The 23,369-nt window shown below is 34.0% G+C and overlaps 2 protein-coding genes across 4 annotated transcripts in view; one reads left to right on the forward strand and one right to left on the reverse strand.

The window, feature by feature from the left end:
- Positions 1-2,180: 2,180 nt before the first annotated feature.
- Positions 2,181-3,579, forward strand: RpS24 (ribosomal protein S24). The gene is made up of 2 exons (XM_077444444.1): positions 2,181-2,347; positions 3,040-3,579. Exons 1-2 carry the CDS (start codon positions 2,298-2,300, stop codon positions 3,383-3,385), a joined length of 396 nt encoding a protein of 131 aa, XP_077300570.1. The 5' UTR covers positions 2,181-2,297; the 3' UTR covers positions 3,386-3,579.
- A 3,363-nt stretch (positions 3,580-6,942) lies between these two features.
- LOC143921252 (monocarboxylate transporter 9-like) overlaps positions 6,943-23,369 on the reverse strand; it is a 56,318-nt gene continuing 39,891 nt past the window's right edge. For all 3 annotated transcript variants that reach the window (XM_077444462.1, XM_077444463.1, XM_077444460.1), the window contains 3 exons: positions 11,117-13,333; positions 10,111-10,393; positions 6,943-8,896 (listed from right to left, as the gene is read on the reverse strand). In XM_077444462.1, coding sequence (XP_077300588.1) covers positions 8,670-8,896; positions 10,111-10,393; positions 11,117-13,165 — 2,559 coding nt within the window. In that variant the 5' untranslated portion in view covers positions 13,166-13,333 and the 3' untranslated portion in view covers positions 6,943-8,669. The remainder of the gene's footprint in view (positions 8,897-10,110; positions 10,394-11,116; positions 13,334-23,369) is intronic.

A 23,369-nucleotide genomic window follows, 5' to 3' on the forward strand; every position in this document is an offset into this window, starting at 1 on the left:
TCGGGGGCTAACAATGGAGTTGGCCTAGCGGGGCTGAAAGTGGTCGGTAGAATTCCTAGAACCCTGAGAGCGTGAGACTCGCGCTCTACATATAATAGATACATAAACGGATACTAGATGACTACACAATAGATACATTAACGGATCGGGGAGGCAGTAGTGAGCAACGTATCTTTTAAAAAGAGGTACACTTGGTACAGAGATCATTCTGGAACGAGCACTGGCTGCGCATGGACCTCCCGAATCATTCAATAAATGCTGTGAAGCTACTTTGGCCTTTCATTTGGATCTTCAACCCACCCTTACGCAGCAATATCTATTATATATAAGAGATATCGATAAATGGAGTATTGGTTTTTATATATTTAATTTTTAACATAGATGCCATATCAGGTTGCCCCAAAGCGATACTTAAAGCCAATCTTCTACATAAATACTAAACACATTCTACTATGTAACAATTAACAAATTCGGATTTGCGAGACATTGAAGGGGGGTGTCGATTTTTATTGTATTAGTCACGATTATGTGTTAGATAAAATGGCAAACTAACAGATTTGGATTTAATAACCATCCAGATTTTGCCAGCAGCGTATATAAATCGAATAATTAATTGATTCCGGCTAGAATTTGAACCCTCGACCTCTCTACTGGTAAACAATGGCTTAACCAGTGACCTACGCTGTGGCTGTGTAAGTTATAGCAGTATTTTCAAGATACGCATCAATTCCACGAGGGTTATTATTAAAGAAAAATATATATATATTTGTGTCTTCACAACCTTATTTATGTATGTAAATACTTATTGAAGTATAACATTTGGCTCATTTTCTAAACTACTACATACTATCTATGTATTTCTTATGGAATAAAAATATTCAGTAGCAGATTAAGCATTTTGAAGGTCACAACCACAATATAATTGAAGCTCAGTTTTTTGTAAATTGACCAAAAATTTAAAAAGATTGAATTTGAGTTTTATTTCGGCATATGAATGATTTTTTCAAGACTTTTATGCATATAGTCTTCATATCCTAAAGCAGACTACCCTATCTAATGCAATTTCGAACAATATTTGAAAATTTTATGTATTCAATATAGGGTATATAGCTGAATACATAAAACGTTATGTATTCAATATCCATAGCTGGTATATTGAATACATAACCAGCGGTGGATAAAGTAAATGGGGTACCCAGGTGCATTTGAAATTTGAGGCCCACACTTCAGTAAAAAAATGTTATCATCGTTTTTTACCATGCTTTTCATTAGGATTTTACAAAACCATATATTTTTATTTATTAACTACATGTACAGTTTCTGGAATAAAACGGGTACTATTTTAAAATACTATGTAAAATAGGTATTAATTTCTATTTTATCTATTTATTCTTTGCTTACAAACGTATTGTGGACAATGATAAATAATTTGCAAGTTGTAAACTTTGGTAGAAAAGGCCCATTTCGCGCATATTTTCATATATGATTAACTTTCGCTGGATATTACTATAAAAAAATTAAAAGAAATGCATCACGGGAATTAAGAAAAATCTATTTTTCCATTTTCATGATTTTCAATATGATCCGAAAGTTTATTTTACCAAATTCAAGTATTTATTGTGTAAAATTTAGTAAGTTATTTTAATTATGTTTATTAATGCTTTGCTTTATAAATGTTTACGCAGGCATCGTTTAAAGAATTACTTTTAAATTTCATATTTCATAAAATTCAAAATGGTACATTATTAGCAGCACTGGCCTGTACGTTGACATATTCTACGAAGAATGAGCGAATAAGAACGCAATTCTAAACATAATTAACATTACAGCAGAAACCATTTGACAGATGAAACAAGATTCTGACAGGGCTGACAATCTAAATCGATAATGCAATTCTAAATGAATAAATAAGCAAACAAATAAAATATAGATGTGTAAATCAATTTAAAGATAAAATATTTTGATTGAAAAATATTTAATTCAAATCAAATGTTGAAATTTAGCTCAAAATAAGTTATGTATAAAAAAATCCTCTTAAGTGATTTTAATAATATCATTTAATTTTTTATCATAATATAAAAATATTATTACATTTTAAAGCGAGTATTAGTGATTTTCAACAGATTTTAAGTATTATAAATATTGATTTTGCAATGGTCGTCAATTGCGGTGCTAAGACTCATCGGCTAGAGGCAGGGTTGCGAATAAGAAGAAGTCTTTTTGTGCGCGTGTCGCGTGTTGCCTGGTGTGTTGTCGGCTTTTGGCTGTCGAGCTTCAGAAAGAAGACCAGCATCACGATGAGTGACGGCACGGCGACTATCCGCACCAGGAAGTTCATGACCAACAGGTGAAGACCCCTCGCTCCGATCCCCCCCGCCCCTGCCCCTGCCCCTGCCCCGCCACCTAACCTAGCATCCACGTGCCTCACCCCCCGCTCACTCGCTCGCTGCTCTCACGCCCCAAACCAACCCCGTATGGCTTTCTTTATTCGTCTTTACTCTGATCGCAGTCCCCGTTGATGCTCTACGAGCTGCACCAATGCTCGCCGTATGTACTTCCGTCTGACATAACCTATACAGTGACATTTGACGAAGACACTAGCGCCATGTGGCCATATCGGGCAAACTCTCATTTGGACAGTGCATACGATTTTGTTCAAATTTATATTCGAATTACCTTTTTGAAGTGAAAACTTTGACTTTAAAAACAACCATATTACAATGCGTATGAATTTGTGTATTTATTTCATGGATGAAATAATCTGATTTCGGACTTCAATTCTGAATTCAATTATATTATATTTTTGCATGATGAAACATCTCCAATTTTATTTATTTTTATATTACAATATTATAGATGATAAATTCATACACTTTCTATTACATATACTAATTTGAAAGATTATTCCAGTTGTATGGTTATACTTTTTTTGCTGCTGCAATCTCCTTTCACATCATTTCAATGAATTTATATATATCTATACTTACTGTTGCTCTTTTAAAAATATTTTTTGACTTGTGGTATTTGTTTGATTTTCAGGCTTTTGGCCCGTAAGCAGATGGTCTGCGATGTGGTCCATCCTGGCAAACCGACCGTTAGCAAAACCGAAATCAGGGAGAAGCTAGCAAAAATGTACAAAGTCACACCCGACGTTGTCTTCGTCTTTGGTTTCCGAACCAAATTCGGTGGTGGCAAATCTACAGGATTCGCTCTCATCTATGACACCCTCGACAATGCCAAGAAATTCGAGCCCAAACACAGACTCGCCAGACACGGTCTATATGAAAAGACACGGCCAATGAGGAAACAACGCAAGGAAAGAAAGAACAGAATGAAGAAAGTAAGAGGAACCAAGAAATCGAAAGTAGGAGCGGCCAAGAAGTAAGCAGGGCAATCTTACACATCTCCGATGCAAAACTTTATATTTTAATTTGTTCCATCTTTTAAAATAAACACTTATTTTTACATATTGTTTTCATTATACTTGCCTAGTTCGTTTTTAAGAATGTAAATTATTAATAATGTAATTTTTAAAAATAAAACAACATCTCAGTCTTAAAATATATATATATTTAATATATTCATGAGTTAATATTTGAAGACATTTTAATCTAATATATACATTTAGGATATTGGGATCGTATTGACAAGTCAATAGTTCAAAAAATAAAAATAGAACTTGCACATGACTCGCACGTAAATGCATACCTTCACACTGCCAAGATCACAGATAAACTTCAAGTTTTCTACTTTTAGAAATAACTCTCAAAACAACTCCTCTAAAAGTTCTGCCACTACCTTCTTGAAGACATGATGCAAAGATTAGTAATAAAATCAACACTATTGAAGTAAATTGTTGGAATATAATGAGGCACATGCATGGTCTAAATCAGAGATTCCCAAACTATCAGCGGGAGTTGAATCAATATTTGAAATTTGCGGAAGTTTTGGGATCCCTGAACTAAATGGATCTAATAATAATTATCTATCGACTATAATACAGTAATTGAAAAAATATTTGCTTGTCGCCACACTCTCAAACTGTTATTGCTAGAAATAATAGTGAATATTAACCAAAATCATTTCATATACTTGAAATTACAATGAATTCCTATAATACATTTGGATTCATTTATATTAAAAATGCAATACAAAGGATTTTAGTCTAAATTAAACATCAATACTATAAGATTCAATTTCTTTTCTGATTAAGAAAGTCACCGACGATATTGAGCAGCGTATTCAACACCATCTTAGTTACAATTCTATATATTTTAAAAGGCAAAATGTTCGACAAAACCCACAAACGGTTAAATATTTCAATATTTTATCCGTAGTATACTACAAAATGAAACCTTTTTAATCTAATGTGAATTAATATTTTCTTTAACTTCTAAAGATTGATACAAAATGCCAAAAACTAGGGGCAGTGAGACTATGTTTATTTTTATTATAAATTGTGTTACTCGACCGTCTTAACTAATGCAAAATTTTCAATGGAACAAAGTATTCACTACCTTAAAAGTACTAGAGCTGTGACCCATCCAAAACTACACTGTATAAGAAAATACACTCCTTTCCATACCTCACTAGCACCAGTACTTCGAAGAAAGTATATTTTAATTAACTTTAAACATACCTTAGAGACAAGATCTAACATAATTTATTCCATCAGATGCGTGCAGTTCTTTGAATGCAAATTTCAAAATTCTATCTAATTCCACAGAGTCGAATACGTATGTACAACTTCTTCCCTGCTTCGGATAATGTTATAAGAAGTAAGGTGATCATTATTGACGATACATTCACCGACGTTCATAAATCAACCGCACCGACATTCATCGTCATAATGTATACAGTAGAATTTATATTGCTATTCTTCTGGAAGATTTGTACTTGTATGTCAATGACAATTCATTAAGAGTAAGTATTATTTTCAAAAAAGACTTATCTTGTTCCGTTATATATTATGAAATGTACAACAGCCATGTATGTGGAAGACGAACAAAATATTGGACACAATTATAAAACTGCTTCGATGCAATTAAACAGATATTACATTATTATCATTAAATCCAAAGTATCAAAATACGTTTCGAGAATACATAGTATATTGCCATATGGTTGCTTGAAATATTAGAAGTCGACAGAATTGATATCTGGTTCAGTTCATGTTCGTTCTTTTAGTTAACGAAATAAAGAAAACGTTGCTGTTTAGTTGTTTGGATGGTCGGGTGGGCTTTCCAATGTTTATATACATGAAGAGAAATCATCGAGACAGCCTCGGCGTTATTTAAAGTATAATCATTAAGTTCAAAAATTACTTAAGTAATCTGTTGAAATAACAAATTTTGTATTGCTATGATTTTTGACACATTACAGTACTGTATAATAGTATTTCATAGGATAACCACTTAACAAGTACAGATAAAAATGTAATTACTTTTAAGTAAAGTACAATATAATATAAAATTAGCATTTCTAAATATTTTAAATCAAACAAATACATAAATCTTGCAATATATTTGAGAGCCAAGTAAAATAGGTCAATATTCTGATAAATAATAGTGGCAGTTTCCATGTAAAAACATCAATACCAATGATAGTTATTCAAAATATGTTATAAATCATTTCTTCTAAACGACTTACCTATCATCTTTCTTTTACCCAGCCACTCTCCGATACATTATCGCACAAATTTGCAAAATACTGTATTAAGTGGTTAAATAAACAGTTTTCTCACTGTGAATTACACTAAAACTTGCTATGGTTACATTTATGTAAAAATAACAGTTTAAACATGTTCAATGCATGCAAATTGAAACCTAAAAGTCAGACAAACGAAATTGTCTATTGAACTTTAAAAGGACACAAATTTTTTATCAAAGCTGAAATTTTAGTATTGGATTCTTAAACTTTGCGTATAAAGAGACAATACATAGTATATATTTAAAATTTATTTCCTATTTTATGGGTGAAAGTTGGTTTTTTGTTGTTATTTTATTTGAATCAGTCATAGAATCTATAACAGAAACATCGGAGATGACGTCATCAAAATTTTTTAATTTAAAAATATTTCTATTTTATTTGTTTTCTTTTATTTTATTAATATGATAGCTTATAAGTTGTAATTTGAGGAAGGACAAATACAGACATATCAATAAATAAAAATAATACCTTCAATATTTTCATGTTTCACATGAAGTGACATGTTTTGTACATGAGAAATAAAACAACACATACTTTCATAGACAAGAAATAAAACAATGAAAATATTTTACACTCGATTATCTTTAATAAACATTTCCTAAGAGGACACCGATGTAAATATGCTCAAAATGTTGGTCTTTCGCTATCATATCACTTCATGTAAAATGACATGCTCAAACACAATTAATTATATATAAAATATTTATATCATTATTAAAATAATAATTATTCAATACATGCCCAGCCTTAAATTTGAAGTGAAATATTCATCGCCTATCTTCAATGCTTAATGTTTCATTAAACTACGAGAAGCGTATAATATTGAAAATTCATTTCTTTAAATTGACTAGGAATATTAATAATTCCATAATTTTATTTAAAAACACTAAAGTAATCGCATACTTGAAAATGAATATGCCACAACCAACGTCTATCATTTACAAATGTTTAGTAGTTAAAAAAAAAAATAGCACAATAGTCACGGCGACAAATTGGAAACTTTGATGTGCACGCTACATACATAACAAATGCTCCAATGAAAGATCGGAACCTACACTGTGTTATATTAAGTCATAATATTACTTTTAAATTGCTTTTTTAATCAAATTTTATTAATATTTTAACAAACAAGTTAAGATTTATTTTTTATTATTTTATTTCACCAAAATATAATCATAAAAGATCAATAAAAAAGCTCTGTGGCGTTGAATTCAATAAAAATACAAATCGGATAAATTCATATAATACAATTTTATTTCAGATTTGTTCAAAACCTTCGATAAATAGACTAAAAATACGATAAAAAAATTGATTTTAAAAATACGACACAAAAATAGTTACATAAAATAATATTAAAAAATAATCGAAGAGATTATGAGTGACTACTAAATTATACATACGTATTTACAAGTGAGCAACGAATACTGATGTAAAAAACTACACTTCAAAAATATACAATATAAGTTTGTAAGGATCCACAAAAATATATTTTTAAATTTTGTCACAGTACCAAAAAACACTAGGTGTAATTTTATTTGACATTGATGAGCGAATCGGCGTAAAATGGCACCGCGACAAAAACATGCTATTACAGGTATTATTTTACATATCGAAAAATAGACAAACACTATGTATGTATGTATGTATGTAATAATAATAAAAATTTGAAAGGAATATGTATGCATTTTTTATATACATATCATTATACATATATAGTAATTCACGTGAAATAGTATTATACAAAATATATAAGATGATCACAAATTCGAAAATAAATAAATTTTATAACTATTATAAGTAAAGCCCGGATAACCAGCATGCCGTTCATTGTTCAAATGTTGTAAATGCATTGTTAAAGTTTTGCCGAACCTTTTGCACAAAGCATTTACAGCAATTGAAAAATGAGCGACGCGGCTTTAGGTCCGTACTCTAATTATAAGAAAAAATTCAATATGTGAGACTATTCCGTACACAGCCTGTACATATGGAATACTTCTCCGATTATTACTATTCATCGTTACATTTTCTTGACTACATATGTATGTATATGTACGTTTTATTTTTTTCGTAATATAATTAGTTTTATATATGGATTTGTAGATTTAATTTTAAAGGTCAAAAATCGTACGATTGAAAGTTATCTGCGGAAAGCATTACACAAATCCTTTTTTTTTGTTTATTCTTCAAATTTTATACAATATCTCATAATATCACAATCTCATCCGTCGACGATTTCAAAGATATGTTTAAAATACATCCTAAAAGCTGTTCGTAGTATAAATTTTCGCATTGTATTCCAAAACAATACCATTCCAATTAAATAAAAAAACGTTTTAAAATATAAAAATACTGATAGCACCACATTACAAAAAGTAACACAATCGCTGCTTAAACTATCAGGACCTATTTTTTTGGCTTTGCTATCAATAAATAGACAACATACATAAATTAACTATATAGAAGAAGACTGTACGCCATCATGGGAATAGCGGTAACCTTTTTTTTTGTATCCAATTAAATCCGTTTCAGCGCTCCAAAATTTTAAAAATTCACTAAATTTTGTTTTTTTTACCTTATAATATAAAACACGTCACAGTTACGCGAGAATTTTCAATTAATTCACAGGTATAATCTAACCGCTAGATTCCTGACCAAACAGGCCATATCACAAAAAGTTTTTTTTAATATTAAATTAAACTCTACTCTGAATTTTTCATCGCGAAATTTAAAATTCATTACGCGTATTAAATTTTAAGCACTATAATTTTTTTTCATCATAATAGGAAATACTGCAATAAAATCAAATAATTTAAAACACCTCCGACCGAAACAGTAACCGCTAAATATTATAATATATATTCATACACATGCGGCCTTTCACCTTTCAGCCCGATACTATAAATCATTCAAGTGCTAAAATTAAATTCTCACTGTGTCGATATATATCACGAATGAAAAAATCACACGAAAATACGATTGTTCGCCTCCATCTTTACAATCCCGTTCGACGTCATGGCCGCACTATTTTCTTTTGAGCTTGCAGACGATTCTTTTCTCCGAAGCGCCCGATATCTTTTTAACCTTTTCGTTACAGGTAGAATGAAGAGAAGCAATCCGGACAGAGCGATGAACAATCCGGCCAGATAAAACGACAGTTCATATGTGCCTGTGATGTCGTAAATCCATCCTGAAATATATATTTAAGAATAAAATTAATCCATGAACACAAAATGTTAATAATTCAACTGTTTTTATTTTCTCATTCAACTTTTATTATTATTTATTTTATTTAAAATAATTGGAGGAGGCAGCATAGCCAATGAAGCAATGAGTTTGTCAATCAGTTAAGAGTTTTAGAAAATTACAAAGCAATAATAAAAACATGTAGAAAGTTGTGTATAATTCAAGAATATTAAAATGCATATACATATGTAAAAACAATAATAGTAAAGAGAAAGAAAATGTGATCGAAAAAAAAGACCGAGGTGGTTTAGCCAGCAGCGTGGCTCGGTGGTAGCGTTTATACTAAGCACCGAGAGGTCGCCGGGTTCGATCCCGTGACTTGCCCTCAATTGAAAAGAATTTATTTAGAGTATAATCTTAAATGCTGCTGCTCAGACTTGGATATTTGTGACTCCAAGTCGATCGTTTTCTATCAGAGTTTGTCAATTTATCTAATTTAATTGTTGAAACGGTTCATCCATCAAATTGGCAAAAGCCATTCTACCCACTGTCACAAAAAAAAAAAAGTTATTATCTATAACATAGATGTCTCACTAATTCTTATATATAGTATCTGTATTCTTATATATGTATAGTATTTGTATTATGCTTATATGTATGTCTGGTCACAGTGACGCGTTAGAATATTCTGTAATGTCACTGTGGCAAATGTGTAAATAAATAAATAAAAAAAATTAACTAAAAACTACTAATTCATTGAGTAGACTATTCCAAATTTTAGCCACTCTACATATTTAAAAAAAACGTAACAAAAGGCTTTAAAAAAATAAATCTCTAATAATTTTGTAAGATATCTTTTTGGAGTTTGACCTCTCAGATGAATATTTTTGCTAAATGTTAGGAGTAGGACTAAAAATATTCGAATTATTCGAATGTCGAATATCGAATAGTAAGCTTTAAATTATTTAGATTAAGTTTAAGAAAGGTCAATTTATTATTAAAATTTCAACAGAATTCTAATCTGGTAAATAGAATCAAATTTCCTGCAGATCGAAAATAAAAAAAAATTATTCGTATAAAAAGAACATATTCGAAAACACAGAGATGCTCACATTTTCATGAGAGCATTTTTCGAGCTCCATCATGTCCTAATAAACCTTTTCTTTAAAAAAAAATCGACTTTACATATAATACAATGATATATGGAAACAAACAAACCGGCTAGAGGAGGTCCGATCAAATTAGCGACACCTTGCACGAGCAAGAGTAATCCATAGGCGTTGGTGAAATTCTCCAATGTGATCAGCTCCACTAGGATGATACTGGTGAGGGAATAATTTGCAGCGATGAAGAGGCCGAATGCTCCGGAGGCAGCACATAAGCCAGAGTACGAACTAAGCAAGGGCACCATCGCCGTCACACCACCACAGAAAAGCATACAGACGGCATATATCATACTAGCGTCCACCCCGTCCCAATCTCCTGCCCAGCCGAGGAAAATCTAGATTCAAAAACAATTGTTATTAGATACAAATTGGTATTAATGACAATTTGGAATAGGCTCTTTCATCACACTATAAAATGAAGGGTATGGTAATATAAAAAGTACTTTTGTTTAAATTGTTCACAATCATAATGTTCGTAATCATAATAAATAAGTAGAAAACAGTGTTCAAATTAAAATAAGAAAACTAGTGGGATATTGCAAAATTTTAGTATATGTAGATGGTGACGGTTTCTTCTGTTTTTGATTATTTCCAGAACATTTTTATTTTTAGAAGCTACCTAAGATAATTACTTTCTGGGGGGGAATACCTCCTTCGGTCTTAAATTCATCCAATATACATAGATATATCGTCAACCTATTTCTGGTTATATCTTAGCCTAGAGTTATCATAATTTTGAGATTATGTTTGAGACTAACTTTACAAAACGCAACAGATAATTTTGTCTTATCTGTATAGCTGAAAGATTATAAATAGCCAAAGGAAAACTTAAATGGATCATTGAAAGCATTAAGCTTATAAACACCAGACTACAGCGCAAATTTCAATCTTTTATACATATGTATACACACATATCTTCTCTTTGAAAAAATAAAACTGAATCATACATATGTAATTTTGCTTGGTGTATGAAAATCCCCCCTATATAGGACAGCAAATTGTTTTGTAATGTGATCAAAAAGCCGGTATAACTGGAAAAACTTGATATATGTACTTACTTCTCCGATCATATTGATGATTCCTATGAGGGATATCAGCATGGATGCATCCGTATCGCTGAAACCCATTTCTAAAGCATTGTCAGCTATATAAACGTAAGGCACATCATACCAGGTGTAAAGCAAGAAATTGGACAAGGCGAAGAGCGAAAACCGAGGGTTTGAAAAATGCGAAAAGTCCAACATGTCCACGATCAAGTCCCAAAACTCCCACAAGCCGGAATACCATTGAAGTTTCTCTTTAGCAATTGTAGTCATCGAGTTCCTGTAAATGTTGGGACATGAAGAGGCACGCAGACGATAGCGTTTGATGTTGAGCATTGCTCCACGATATGTCAGGGAGTGTCTGTGGATGCGAAGATCTTTGAGATAAGCAGTTGTTGGACGGGGAGGTGTCCTAGCAGAGCGTCCGACCGGTGAATGGATGGTTGCTGGAGGACTAGTTATCTCCTGTGCTGCCAACCCACGACGCGTACCCAATTCGTGGATCTTCCCACTATCGCTGAAACTCCTCGAAGAGATTAACATACTGGGATAGTTCTGCATGAGCACGTTATAAACATTTTTATGAGTCGCCAACAGTTCGAGCACTTCCACTGGTACATTTTCACCATTGTTTACGTATGTGGGTAAATTGACTAAAGAACAGAATTGTCTAGTTACAGATTCAGGATTTGCTCCTGCTCCGTTTCCATCGCCACCTGGAAGCAGCTGAGTACCAGTTCCGACCGTATTAGTACTTTTATTGTCGGAAAATGAATCCGCTGAAGATCCTTGCTTTTTTAATCGCTTTTGTTCTCTGGTTCGTTTTCTATCTTCAGCTTTCGCTTTAGCCATGACTGCAGTCCAAGGTAGATCTTTCATTAAAACTCCACACACGGTGATATTTAGGAAGAGTCCAGCTAAGATCAAAGTAGTACCTCTCCAGCCGTACTCATTAAGCAACATTTGAGTTACCGGAGCAAAAATAAAAGTACCAATTCCACTGCCGCACACCGATAATCCAGTGGCCAAAGATCGCTTCTTCTCGAAATAATAAGCTACTATAACTACAGCGGCAACGTAGCACAAACTTAAACCGAATCCGGATACAATTCCGAATGTAAAAAACAAAGTCTCCATGTTGGGAGCAAAAACTGATGCTATGAAACCCAAACAGGCTAATATAGATCCAATGATGCACATTTTCCTGCAACCGTAGCGATCAGTGAGGAAACTTGCAATGGGACCCGATAAGAGGGGCATCGCCATGAATAAGCTTCCTATCCAAGCGGTTTTAGCCTTCCCCTCCCCAAAATAATCTAAAAAGTAGACGAACATAACTCCAAAGCTGAACGTGATACCGTCAGCTATTAGATTGACCATGAACGTTGCGAATACGATCACCCAACCCCATCCTCCGTCGGGAGGACGAGCTTCAGACAGGCCCAAGGATGAATCATCCTCCGAACTGCTGCCTGAAGATTCTCCAAGACTAAAAGCAGGACTTGCGCAAGCCTCACGCGTTGCAGTTGATACGGATCCGTCGGTGCAGCCATGTTGAAATTGGACATGCAAAACAGGACGATCTCCTTCTATGGAGTCGCGCCGTCCGTTGGGGCTTCGCAAACTATCTGTTTTGAAGACTATTTTCCTTTTTGCGGAGCTGAAACTGTGCTGTGAAGGTGTTTTCACTATGCTCTTAGGTCTCTGGGGTTTGGTGTCTTGCAACGAAGCTAATTCGCTCTCGGAGTCCTCGGAGTTTCCCTCGTCGATGCTTTGGAGGAGGGTGGCATTGTGCTTGAGGATTACACCGATAGGAGGTGTGTCCCGTTGGGTGAGGACATTTCCGTTGGAACTGCTTTTGAGCAAGGGGCTGGTCTCGTTGGTGGTGCTGGGGGTCTTGTCGACACTAGAGTTGCACTGTGGAGTCTCCGGGTCGTCCGGCGGCGCGGTTTCCTGCTGAGGGCTCACGCCGCCGGGCCCGTGAACAACATCACTGTTGGGGGCACTAGTGGGGGCGTTATCGTTCCTTTGCACGCGGGGCGAGGCCGCAGCGGCGTGATCCATTCGGAGAGGTCTCTGCGAAATTGCAGTCGGAGGGCACGCAGATGTCTCGGTTGTGGGGGCGCGGGGCGCGCGGGGGGCGCAGGGGCCGAGCGCCGGGGCTCAGCGTGCGCGCGCCTCGCCCGCCGACTCGCCATGCGGGGGCGCAGCCCGAGGCCCGAACCCACCACTCTGAAACAATACAAAAACTTACAATTACAACCAGATTCAAACGTGTGTATCGTGTGTGAGGCCACGCACGATAGAAATTTAACTTTCGAGTTGTGAATACAGCAACATAATTTTTCTTCTATTTACCATAATGCCATAAGTGGTTGCTTAGGGCGACAATCAGTATAAAATGTAGGAATACACTTAGGAAAAACGTATATGGTGTCCCTTACACAGCCTCTCGACCAATATCATTTCGTGTAGACAAAAGAACGTTGTACGTGCGGAATGCTATTGGCGAGAGGGGGTGTAACAGACAGCATGTGCGTTTTTCGTAATCGCGGTCTCCGTGACGAGACAGAATGTTAAATTACAGAAAACGCAAATATCGGAAGGCAAAGATCGAAAATCGAAAGATCTTTAGTCGAAAGATCAAAAAAAAATGGTGCATGGTAAACGGTACATACTCACTTAATTGTTGCTTAGGGCGACAATAAGTAGGAAGGCGATTAGGAAAAACGCACATGCTGTCTCTTACACCCCCTCTCGCCAATAGCATTTTGCACGTACAACGTTCTTTTGTCTACACGAAATGGGGTCTATGTGACGAGACAAAATGTTAAATTACACAAATATCGGAAGGCAAAGATCGAAAATCGAAAGATCAAAAAAAAATGGTGCATGGTAAACGGTACATACTCACGTACATACTCACTTAATTTGCGCGAGCAGGATACAACAGGAACAAGAGGAACATGCTTTTCCTCCCGTATTCTGCGCGCGCACATTAATACGGGAGGAAAAGCCTGTTCCTCTTGTTCCTGTTGTATCCTGCTCGCGCAAATTAAGTGAGTATGTACCGTTTACCATGCACCATTTTTTTTTGATCTTTCGACTTAAGATCTTTCGATTTTCGATCTTTGCCTTCCGATATTTGTGTTTTCTGTAATTTAACATTTTGTCTCGTCACATAGACCCCATTTCGTGTAGACAAAAGAACGTTGTACGTGCAAAATGCTATTGGCGAGAGGGGGTGTAAGAGACAGCATGTGCGTTTTTCCTAATCGCCTTCCTACTTATTGTCGCCCTAAGCGACCACTTATGGCAGAGCATCTTAACCTGAGTGCCCCGGCAATATTTGTGCCGCGAGCAGCACTTCGCTCCCTATCCGCCCTTTAGTGATAAGCAGACTTAGGCGGCCAGGATGCTTTTACCCGTAAAAAATGGTTCACTATTGTCAATTACATACTATTGTTCTATAAAGCGAGAGCAACAAAAAAAAAGGTTGACAATAGTAAGTTAATCATTTTTTGTGGGTAAAAGCATCCTGGCCGCATTAGTCTGGTAATGAATCAGAGTTTCTCAAACTAATAATAAATGACTTATTTGATAAATTCAAGTTTTAAAATAAATCGTAAGGTAAATCGTAGTCGCTAAATTCAAGTTTTCTCATCAGATGGACATGCAAAAGTGAATGATTTTTAAATTTACGAAAGGGTACGGAAATATTTGATTTTTCACAAGAGCGAGCGCTACGTTTCTGGATTTTACGAAAGGGAGCGGCGTTCCCATGCGATCCCTTCCATTTTGAGCTCTGATCCTAAATTAAAAATCAAACAAAAAAAAATCGAAAACACTTCATTCATCACCTTTTAAATAGGTTTTTGAGCTTTTTTTCCTATAATGCCTAACATTAACATTAAAAAAGATAATACTAAGAAGAAAAAATAATAGGAAATGATCACTGGATCGGTAGCTTTAAAATATACTCAAGATCATTTACGAACAATAAAAAGCTTTTGAATATCAATATGAAAATAGGATTTTCACCTGAATATTGGTGAAAATTTCACAAAGAAAACATTTAAAAAAAACTGTAATATATGTAACTTACATATATAAATAAATAAGGTCTTTGTCTTTTGAACACATGCTATGAAAGTAATTATTTCGACTGCGATGATAAGGCTCTAATTTTAGAAAACGCCAAGCAAACGCTCTGCTTATTATAAACACAAATATTAATTTTCACTTAAGCACACGATAGCTTCCTATGTTTATAAGCGACGGTAAACCAAGGGAAGAAGAGCACCGACCACATTATTTCCGGTCAAACCCCAAAACGCTCCACTTCAAAATAACCACCGATAAATTTACCTCGCTAGGGGATAGGAAAGAGCCAACAGACTTCCGAAACCTGCGAGAAGTAGGAGTGCGCTAATTACCCCAACAGCGAACCCACGCAATCCCACGCTACTACACCAATACACAGAGTTTCACACGAACTACTAATGACCCTTAATGATGCCACGATAGAAGTGCACACGTATGATTACTATAATACGACCTGTCCTGAGGGATTGCACTCGTTGTGAACGTCGTCGCGGCCCTAAACACGACTCGGCAGTTTGTCGAGACGACTGGGTACCCTAATTGAGATACAAAAGAGACGAATTCCTCACGTTCGTCTTCATTGAGTGTAGGGATGTCGCAAGTTCGCGACGATGTGATGATGATCAGCTATTGCGACGGATTTGCGCTCTCGCGAAACCGGCCCTGAATCCACTCTCGACTATGGGTAGTTAACGTGTGACCCACTCTAGGTGTTCAAATGTTAAACAATTCCAAAAATGTATCTCGCGACATTCATAGTACAGTAATCACCGAATCATGAATGGGTAAGACTCGTCGTAGCAGAAGCGACTTCTGCTACGACGACAACAGAAGAAGCGATTTGTCTGTTGTAGAGATTATTTGACGAGGCGATTATAATAAACCAAGCCATTTAACTCGTTCAGAAGGATCTTTTTATACTATTTTGATATTTTATTGAATATAAAAACTGGACCGCAGTTACAAAAGATTTATAGGTATAATTGACGACACATACATACATAGCAAAACTAAAGGGTCTGGTGTGTTATTTAATAATACATCGAGTCATTGAATCTTGCCATCTACGTCAGTGGTTTCCAAATTTATTGCTACTAATCCTCCCTTTTGAAAAAAATCTAGTGCCTCCCCCCTTCCTACGGGTTTTAAATTTTAAATGATAAAAATGTATAAATAACAAAATTACAGATACAATTGACCGAGCAATAAAACTCTTCTTCCAACTGCATTATCAGCAAGAAGTATTTTTCGCAACTATTTCGCATATGATTCGCTGAACAGTATTTCAACCATATCAATAGCTGAGGTCCCTCTCACGGGACCGAAAGTGAAATGCCCGAAAACGCAAATATTGGAAGGCAAAGATCGAAAATCGAAAGATCTTAAGTGGAAAGATAAAAAAAGGGTGCATGGTAAACGGTACATACTCACTTAATTTGCGCGAGCAGGATACAACAGGAACAAGAGGAACATGCTTTTCCTCCCGTATTCTGCGCGCGCACATTAATACGGGAGGAAAAGCCTGTTCCTCTTGTTCCTGTTGTATCCTGCTCGCGCAGATTAAGTGAGTATGTACCGTTTACCATGCACCATTTTTTTTGGTCTTTCGACTTAAGATCTTTCGATTTTCGATCTTTGCCTTCCGATATTTGCGTTTTCTGTCATTTAACATTCTGTCTCGTCACGGAGACCGCTTCATTATTAGTGGATAGTAAAAAATTACCTAGGTTTCAGGAACAGATTTTAATGTTTTGAAAGTTTATTTATAAATATATGTTATGTTATTTTATTCTATTAAGTTATTAACTAGCTTTTCGCGTCTTCAGTTTGGACATCACTGATCTATGTACATACATATTTGTCGTTAATATAAATCATCGCCATTGTCGCTATAACCGATTGTTTACAGGCCTTTTTAGACCCAATTTTCAATAAGATCAAAATAGATGCGCAAAAAATAGCTTCATCAAATAATTTTTTTTGCGAATTTTATCTTTCGTCCTTCTATAAAATAGTCTCACATTTTGGACAGGCTGTCTCTTATGTATCACTAAATACATATTATTCTTTCTAAAATAAAGAAGTACCTTATTTTAATTGCCTTGTTATACAAATTGTTACTATAGAAACTTAATAGACGTTTTTCACTTGTCACGTTTCAAAACATTTAAACCCAAGCCTTTTCAATGTTAACATTTAATATTTATCACCTTCAATAAAATCATCAATCCAAATCAGAGTTACTTTGAATTTAACCTAACCTTATACATATGTAGTCGATGATCGATATTCGTACTTGACCGAGTTTTGCATTTCATACGCGAAATTTATACCTACATACATACATACGTACATTATCGATTATTTCTTTACATGTACATATTCCATTTACTTGTATGTATGTCTATCTCTGAAGTGGTGGACTTGGCGAGCTCGGAGATAAGAAACACTCGTGGAGAGCTTCAAAACGTTGAACTCGTACGTTTATACAATATTTATTCATTGCTAGAAGCGAAACTGACACGTGCCTAAGGCTTCGAAGGAAGCCATATGTACCTACCACTTACTTATGCACGTATGTACAAATTGCTCACAACCCTCAAGGTTAACCTTTAATCCAGGGTATATCTCTGAAAAAACAGAGAAGTAACTACCGGGTCAGTAGGTCAGCACTTGCTGACCGGATACACATCAGCAACAACAATATACATATACATATACATGTATGTTATACATACATAAGAAAGTTCCAACAGGTGCTTCAACACTTCTTGAAAAGTTAATCAATTGTCAGTCATCAATTGAACTCTTTGAATAACTGGTATTCTTCTGATAAACTTTTTTTAAATATAAAAAAAAGGATATGTTGTCAGGCTCGGTAGATCAAATTGTAAAATTATTTATAATTATTATATTAGTATTGAAACTTTACCGACATCACAAATCAATAATCTGGGAGTTGTTTTTGATGAAAAATTAACATTAAATTATTTTATAAATCATATTACAAAGAAAATGCCATCGAGTCACTGGGTTTCCTAATAAGAAACTCGACCCACTTTGTTATATAAATGAATGTTATATACTACTATAGTAAGAAATCAATTAGAATACAATTCTACCATTTGGCCTCCTTATTCACTAAAATATATTAATTTAATAGTTTGTCCGAAAAAAGTTTATAAAATTTATAAAATTCAAATTTTAACTATCATGTCAGCAGCACTATCATTTATAAAGAAATGTATTGATGAAAATTGTGTGATAGAAGAATATTTAATGATATTTTATGTTTATTTGTTATTCTTAATGGCAACATCGATTGCTCTGGAATGATGAGCATAATCAGATTCCATGTTCCGGGAAGATTAATTCAATGAAACCATCTTATTGATATGCCCAGGTTTACTATCAATTATTCATCGAACTCGGCCATGTCAAGATTGCACAGACTGTGTAATGAGCTGTATATGTTTGATTTATTTAATGTCAATAGATGTAAGCTGAAATGCGATCAATGCAAACACTTTTTTAACATGTTGTAGTTTCTTATATTTTGTCTTTCTTTATATTTTTCTAAATTTTTATTTGTATTGTATTGTATTTTTTCTTTGTGTAAAATGGTCATTTTTTTACCGTATAAATAAAAAAATAAATTGTTTGAGAAATTTAATGCCTTTTTGGCTAAAAATAAGAACAAAGTTCAAATTAATCATTTTTAATGCTAGCATAAAAAACTTTATATGATTATCACAAACTGAAACGTGGGAGATAGACTAAACATTTTACGGAAAACAAATACAGTGGAAATAAGCAAGTGAAATTTCTCTTCAGCGACTTTGCCCAATTATTGTATAGGGTCTACCGACCACCAAGATGCAGGAACTACATACATACATATACATTTATTTGGACTAGAGGGACTAAGTTAGTCCCCTAAAATCTTTTACCTAAAATTTAAAAATATCAACAATTCAATTACAATAAATTCAAACCGTTGTCCAAATTGATATTGTTCACTCGGATAAGCGGAATTCAGAAACCCGAATCGATCCTACCGAAGGTAGTGGATTGTTATGGTATGGTCCGCCGCGTCATTCACTTGCACTGACTCGCCGTTTCAATTCTGTTCCTTTCGCGGTACTGGCGAATTATATATACGTTCCATTTCGAAGAAAAAACGTTTTGTAATTTACTCGTCTCTTCAAGCATTTATGGAATTTTCACTACGAATATTCTGATTTGTGTCTATCATACATCATTCTAAAATATTTTTTGTTGTTAAAATATCATATATTTACACATACTTTTTCATATTTTCAAATATAGCAAGGGACTCGGCTCGAGGAACGATTCCCTCAGAACAAATCAGCGCGGAGCTCCCGGAAACAATTAACGAGGCCTTGAAATTCCGTTGTATTCTCGATCGATTGTTCGACAAATCATTCAGAAGATTTAGTTTTGAAAACAAACAAAGTGTTATTACGAAAGATAAGCTACTCTGTTATTTCTGTTAGCACGAAAATGAAAATTTATACTCATCACTTCAAGACAGATTATTATATTTAATTTAGAAATTAAAAATATTTTTTGACCATACCACGTCACGCCACTGGTACATACATATGTACATACCGATCCAAACATTGTCATTGTTCGTTTTAGCCACTCAATCGCCATAAGCGCACCGGTGCGTGCTCTTTCATGTTTAATTCTATGACTCGAAATTAATTTTGGTTTCTTCACAGTGACATCTAAAAATATCCTGTGATACTAATGAAATTGAAAAATATTAATTCAATATTTTTCCTTAGTTTGTTATATATTCAAGAGGTAGTGTTAAGAATTGTAAATAGGTTTTTGAGGTCTTTTTCCTATTATGCTGTACATTAACATAGAATAATATAATACTATGATTACTAACCAAATTGAATTAAATTGTAAAATAGAAAATGATCAGTAGATCAGTAACTATTAAAATAGATATAAGATGTATTGTGAACATAATTTCGTAATAATAAAAAGCATTTAAAAATCAAAGAGGTAGTGTCAAAGGTTGGCACTAAACACTAACATAAAATAATCGAATCGATTTCTAAAAACGCGTGGCGATTAAGTGGTTAATAAACCTTCGATCTGACTTTTTTTGACACATTGCTTAAACGTCAACAGACGGAAATCTTCGAGACGTCAATAAAGAGACTCGTGAGTAATGAGATATGAGTAATTTATCAATAGCGTCACAATGTCCAAGTGTGTAGGTCAACTGAATCCGACGGAGAGTTTATCGCAGACGTCAATGAACCTGCGATTTAAATTTCGCGCGCCACTATTGTTGCACAAAAGTGCAATGCGGAAAAGTGCACGCCAAAATGCAATCCGAACACACGAAACGATTCAAGGTCGCCGGGAGAGGTGGACGCGTCCAAAAATTACGTCAGTCGACGATCAATGAGAAAATCATCTATGTGGAAGTGCGCCAAAACAGCACAGATAGACAACTAGGCTAGACTTTTTCCAAATCGGAACTGAGCAGTAGAATCGTCCATTGTTATTATTAGTCAATATGTCAATATGTGCGTATGTATAAACAAAATGAACGATCATCAAAGGAGTTGAAATCTTAGTTTTGCACATGTAAATACCGCTAGCACGCCTGATCCAGGCCAAAACTAACCCCCTGGAGTGTGACATTGTGTGACAGTGTTCGATAGCGGTGATTCCCATATTTGAAGAAATGTAGGAGAAACTTTTCGAAATAATAAAATCGTACGAATCAATAACATAAGACACGCCCATTCACAGCTGGAGTCTATCTAAGCATGCCATGCCGTACGATTCTGTGTGTCTGCGCCTTTAGTCCATACTTGCCCATGCATATAAAACATTTTTTTATACAAGATATACAATATACATATGTACGATGGTCTTCTTCAATAAAATACTCAAGTTACTGTAAACGAGCCATATTTTATGCTCAAACCAAAATAAATAGTACGTAGACGTGATGAGACAACTTTGAAAAAAAAATTGATACATTTATGCATTTGATGCATTATCATTTCAATACATAAAATTGTACACCAGTGTTGATAACTGAGAATAAAAACGCAATAATATCATATGAATATACATATATAAACATTTGTAAAATGATAAGTTTGACATTGGTCGTAAACTTGATAGACAAAATAAAATTTTATTCACACACTTAGTAGAACTCAAATTCCAGATGTATTATAAATAGGTAAATATCGTGATCAGAGATTGCAATTTAACGTCAAATTTCATTTACCGGTAAACGGTTAATAATTTCTCCCATTACCGATGAAAAAATCGCGTGGATTGGATAACTGTATGTGAATACATTTCATAAAAACGTTAACCGAGATTGAACCGTAAATTGAAAATAAATCTCAGGTGAAGAATTTTAAATAAATATATAGTCCATTCGTAAAAATTAATAATCATAATTGAAACAACCGCCCGATCGATTATTATTATTACGACTTGGTTGGTCTGTGTTGCCACTCTTAAGAATGCATCAGTGGTGGTATAAGAGAACTGTCAAACTGACAGAAGGCTCGCTAATCGCTACAATTTATTTCAATGAGTTACTATTGCTATTTTACCACCATGCATAGGGGTTCCAAAAAACCGCCCCAAAGAAAAAGCCGGTTTTCGTTTTTTTTACAAATAAAAAACCGATTGACCGGCTTTCACCGATTTCAGATTTTTTTAAGTCTTAAATTTTTATATTGAAAAAAAAATGTAAATACACATATTATATTATGCTAAATAATAATTGCTTATACATTAAATTCAGTTATAAACATTATGAACTTTCAGATCATTATTATATATTATTATTACAAATATTACAAATAATAAAATTTGTATTATATATCACAGCCGTAATATGGTAGATCCTGAATACGCACAAATAATTAAATTATTTAAATAAGCTACTATTAAGAATATATTAAAAAAAATAATGTCTTACCTCGTAGAAAAACTGTAATCGTGAATAAGAACACTGCTGAGATGAATTTGTGTTCGAAAACGTAATTAAATATGAAATATTTCCATCTTTCAAAGTTATTTTACACATCTATTTTAGCTTAAAACAACAACGAATTACAAAATACGACACACAGAATTGCGATATTATACGAGTATATATGATATTGATATTGCCTATATACTTTTTCTATAAAGAAAATAAAATGTCAACTGTAAAAATATATAAGAAAATCTTAAGCAAGGTGCATATTTAAAGAAAAAAATTAATCAATTTCAAGAAAATACGAATAAATACCTACGTATATATACACGATTGGGTTCGCGACGTATGATAATAAGGAAACAAACCTTCAAAAATGATATTTATCATCAAACATTATCAGAACAGCAAAATAAACTTTCACAATGCGGAACAGTAGCCAACTGCGCTATACCAGACCCCCCAATAGCCAAGAAAATCAATGCACATAATTTAAACTAACGATTATACATACATGACACTATCGCATGTTTGAAATACGTAAAGATCAAAAAGGTCAACACTCTTTGCAGATAAAACAATTTCAAAATCTGATTTGTTTAAAAAAAAAAGTAAAATTTATTTAAGCAGACAAATCAATCAACATTACCAACGTATACAAAAATGATAAGGGATATTCTCAGAACACGCGATTATTTGCTTTGCTTAGCGAGATTCTAGAGAATATTTCAACAGACTCTGAAAGTGCATAAGGCCAAGCTCTTAAATAACATTGTATAATAACAATGAATTGGCAAACATGAGAAAAATAATACGCATAACCCCTTAAGCTGCCTTCACGCTTACATATTTGTATGTACATATGTATTGTTTCGTAAGAATGAAAACAATGAACAATTTTCAAGTTCGATTTTTACGCAAGGCAGATATGTACATATAAATCGCTAAATGAGAATCATTAGTTAATGATTTAAAACCGGAAAAATAGCATTGAAATACGTAAAATAGACCGGTCGAGTTATTTGTCATAAAACTACATTCCAATATATATAAATGCAATTAATTAAATATTAAGGTGTTGAAAATGGATTGTTCTGAAATAATTTACGTAGGAGGAATACTTGGCATTAAGGTAAGGTGCAAGAGCGAAACCGAAATAAA

Source organism: Arctopsyche grandis, chromosome 13, assembly GCF_051622035.1.
Source record: "Arctopsyche grandis isolate Sample6627 chromosome 13, ASM5162203v2, whole genome shotgun sequence".
Lineage (NCBI taxonomy): Eukaryota > Metazoa > Arthropoda > Insecta > Trichoptera > Hydropsychidae > Arctopsyche > Arctopsyche grandis.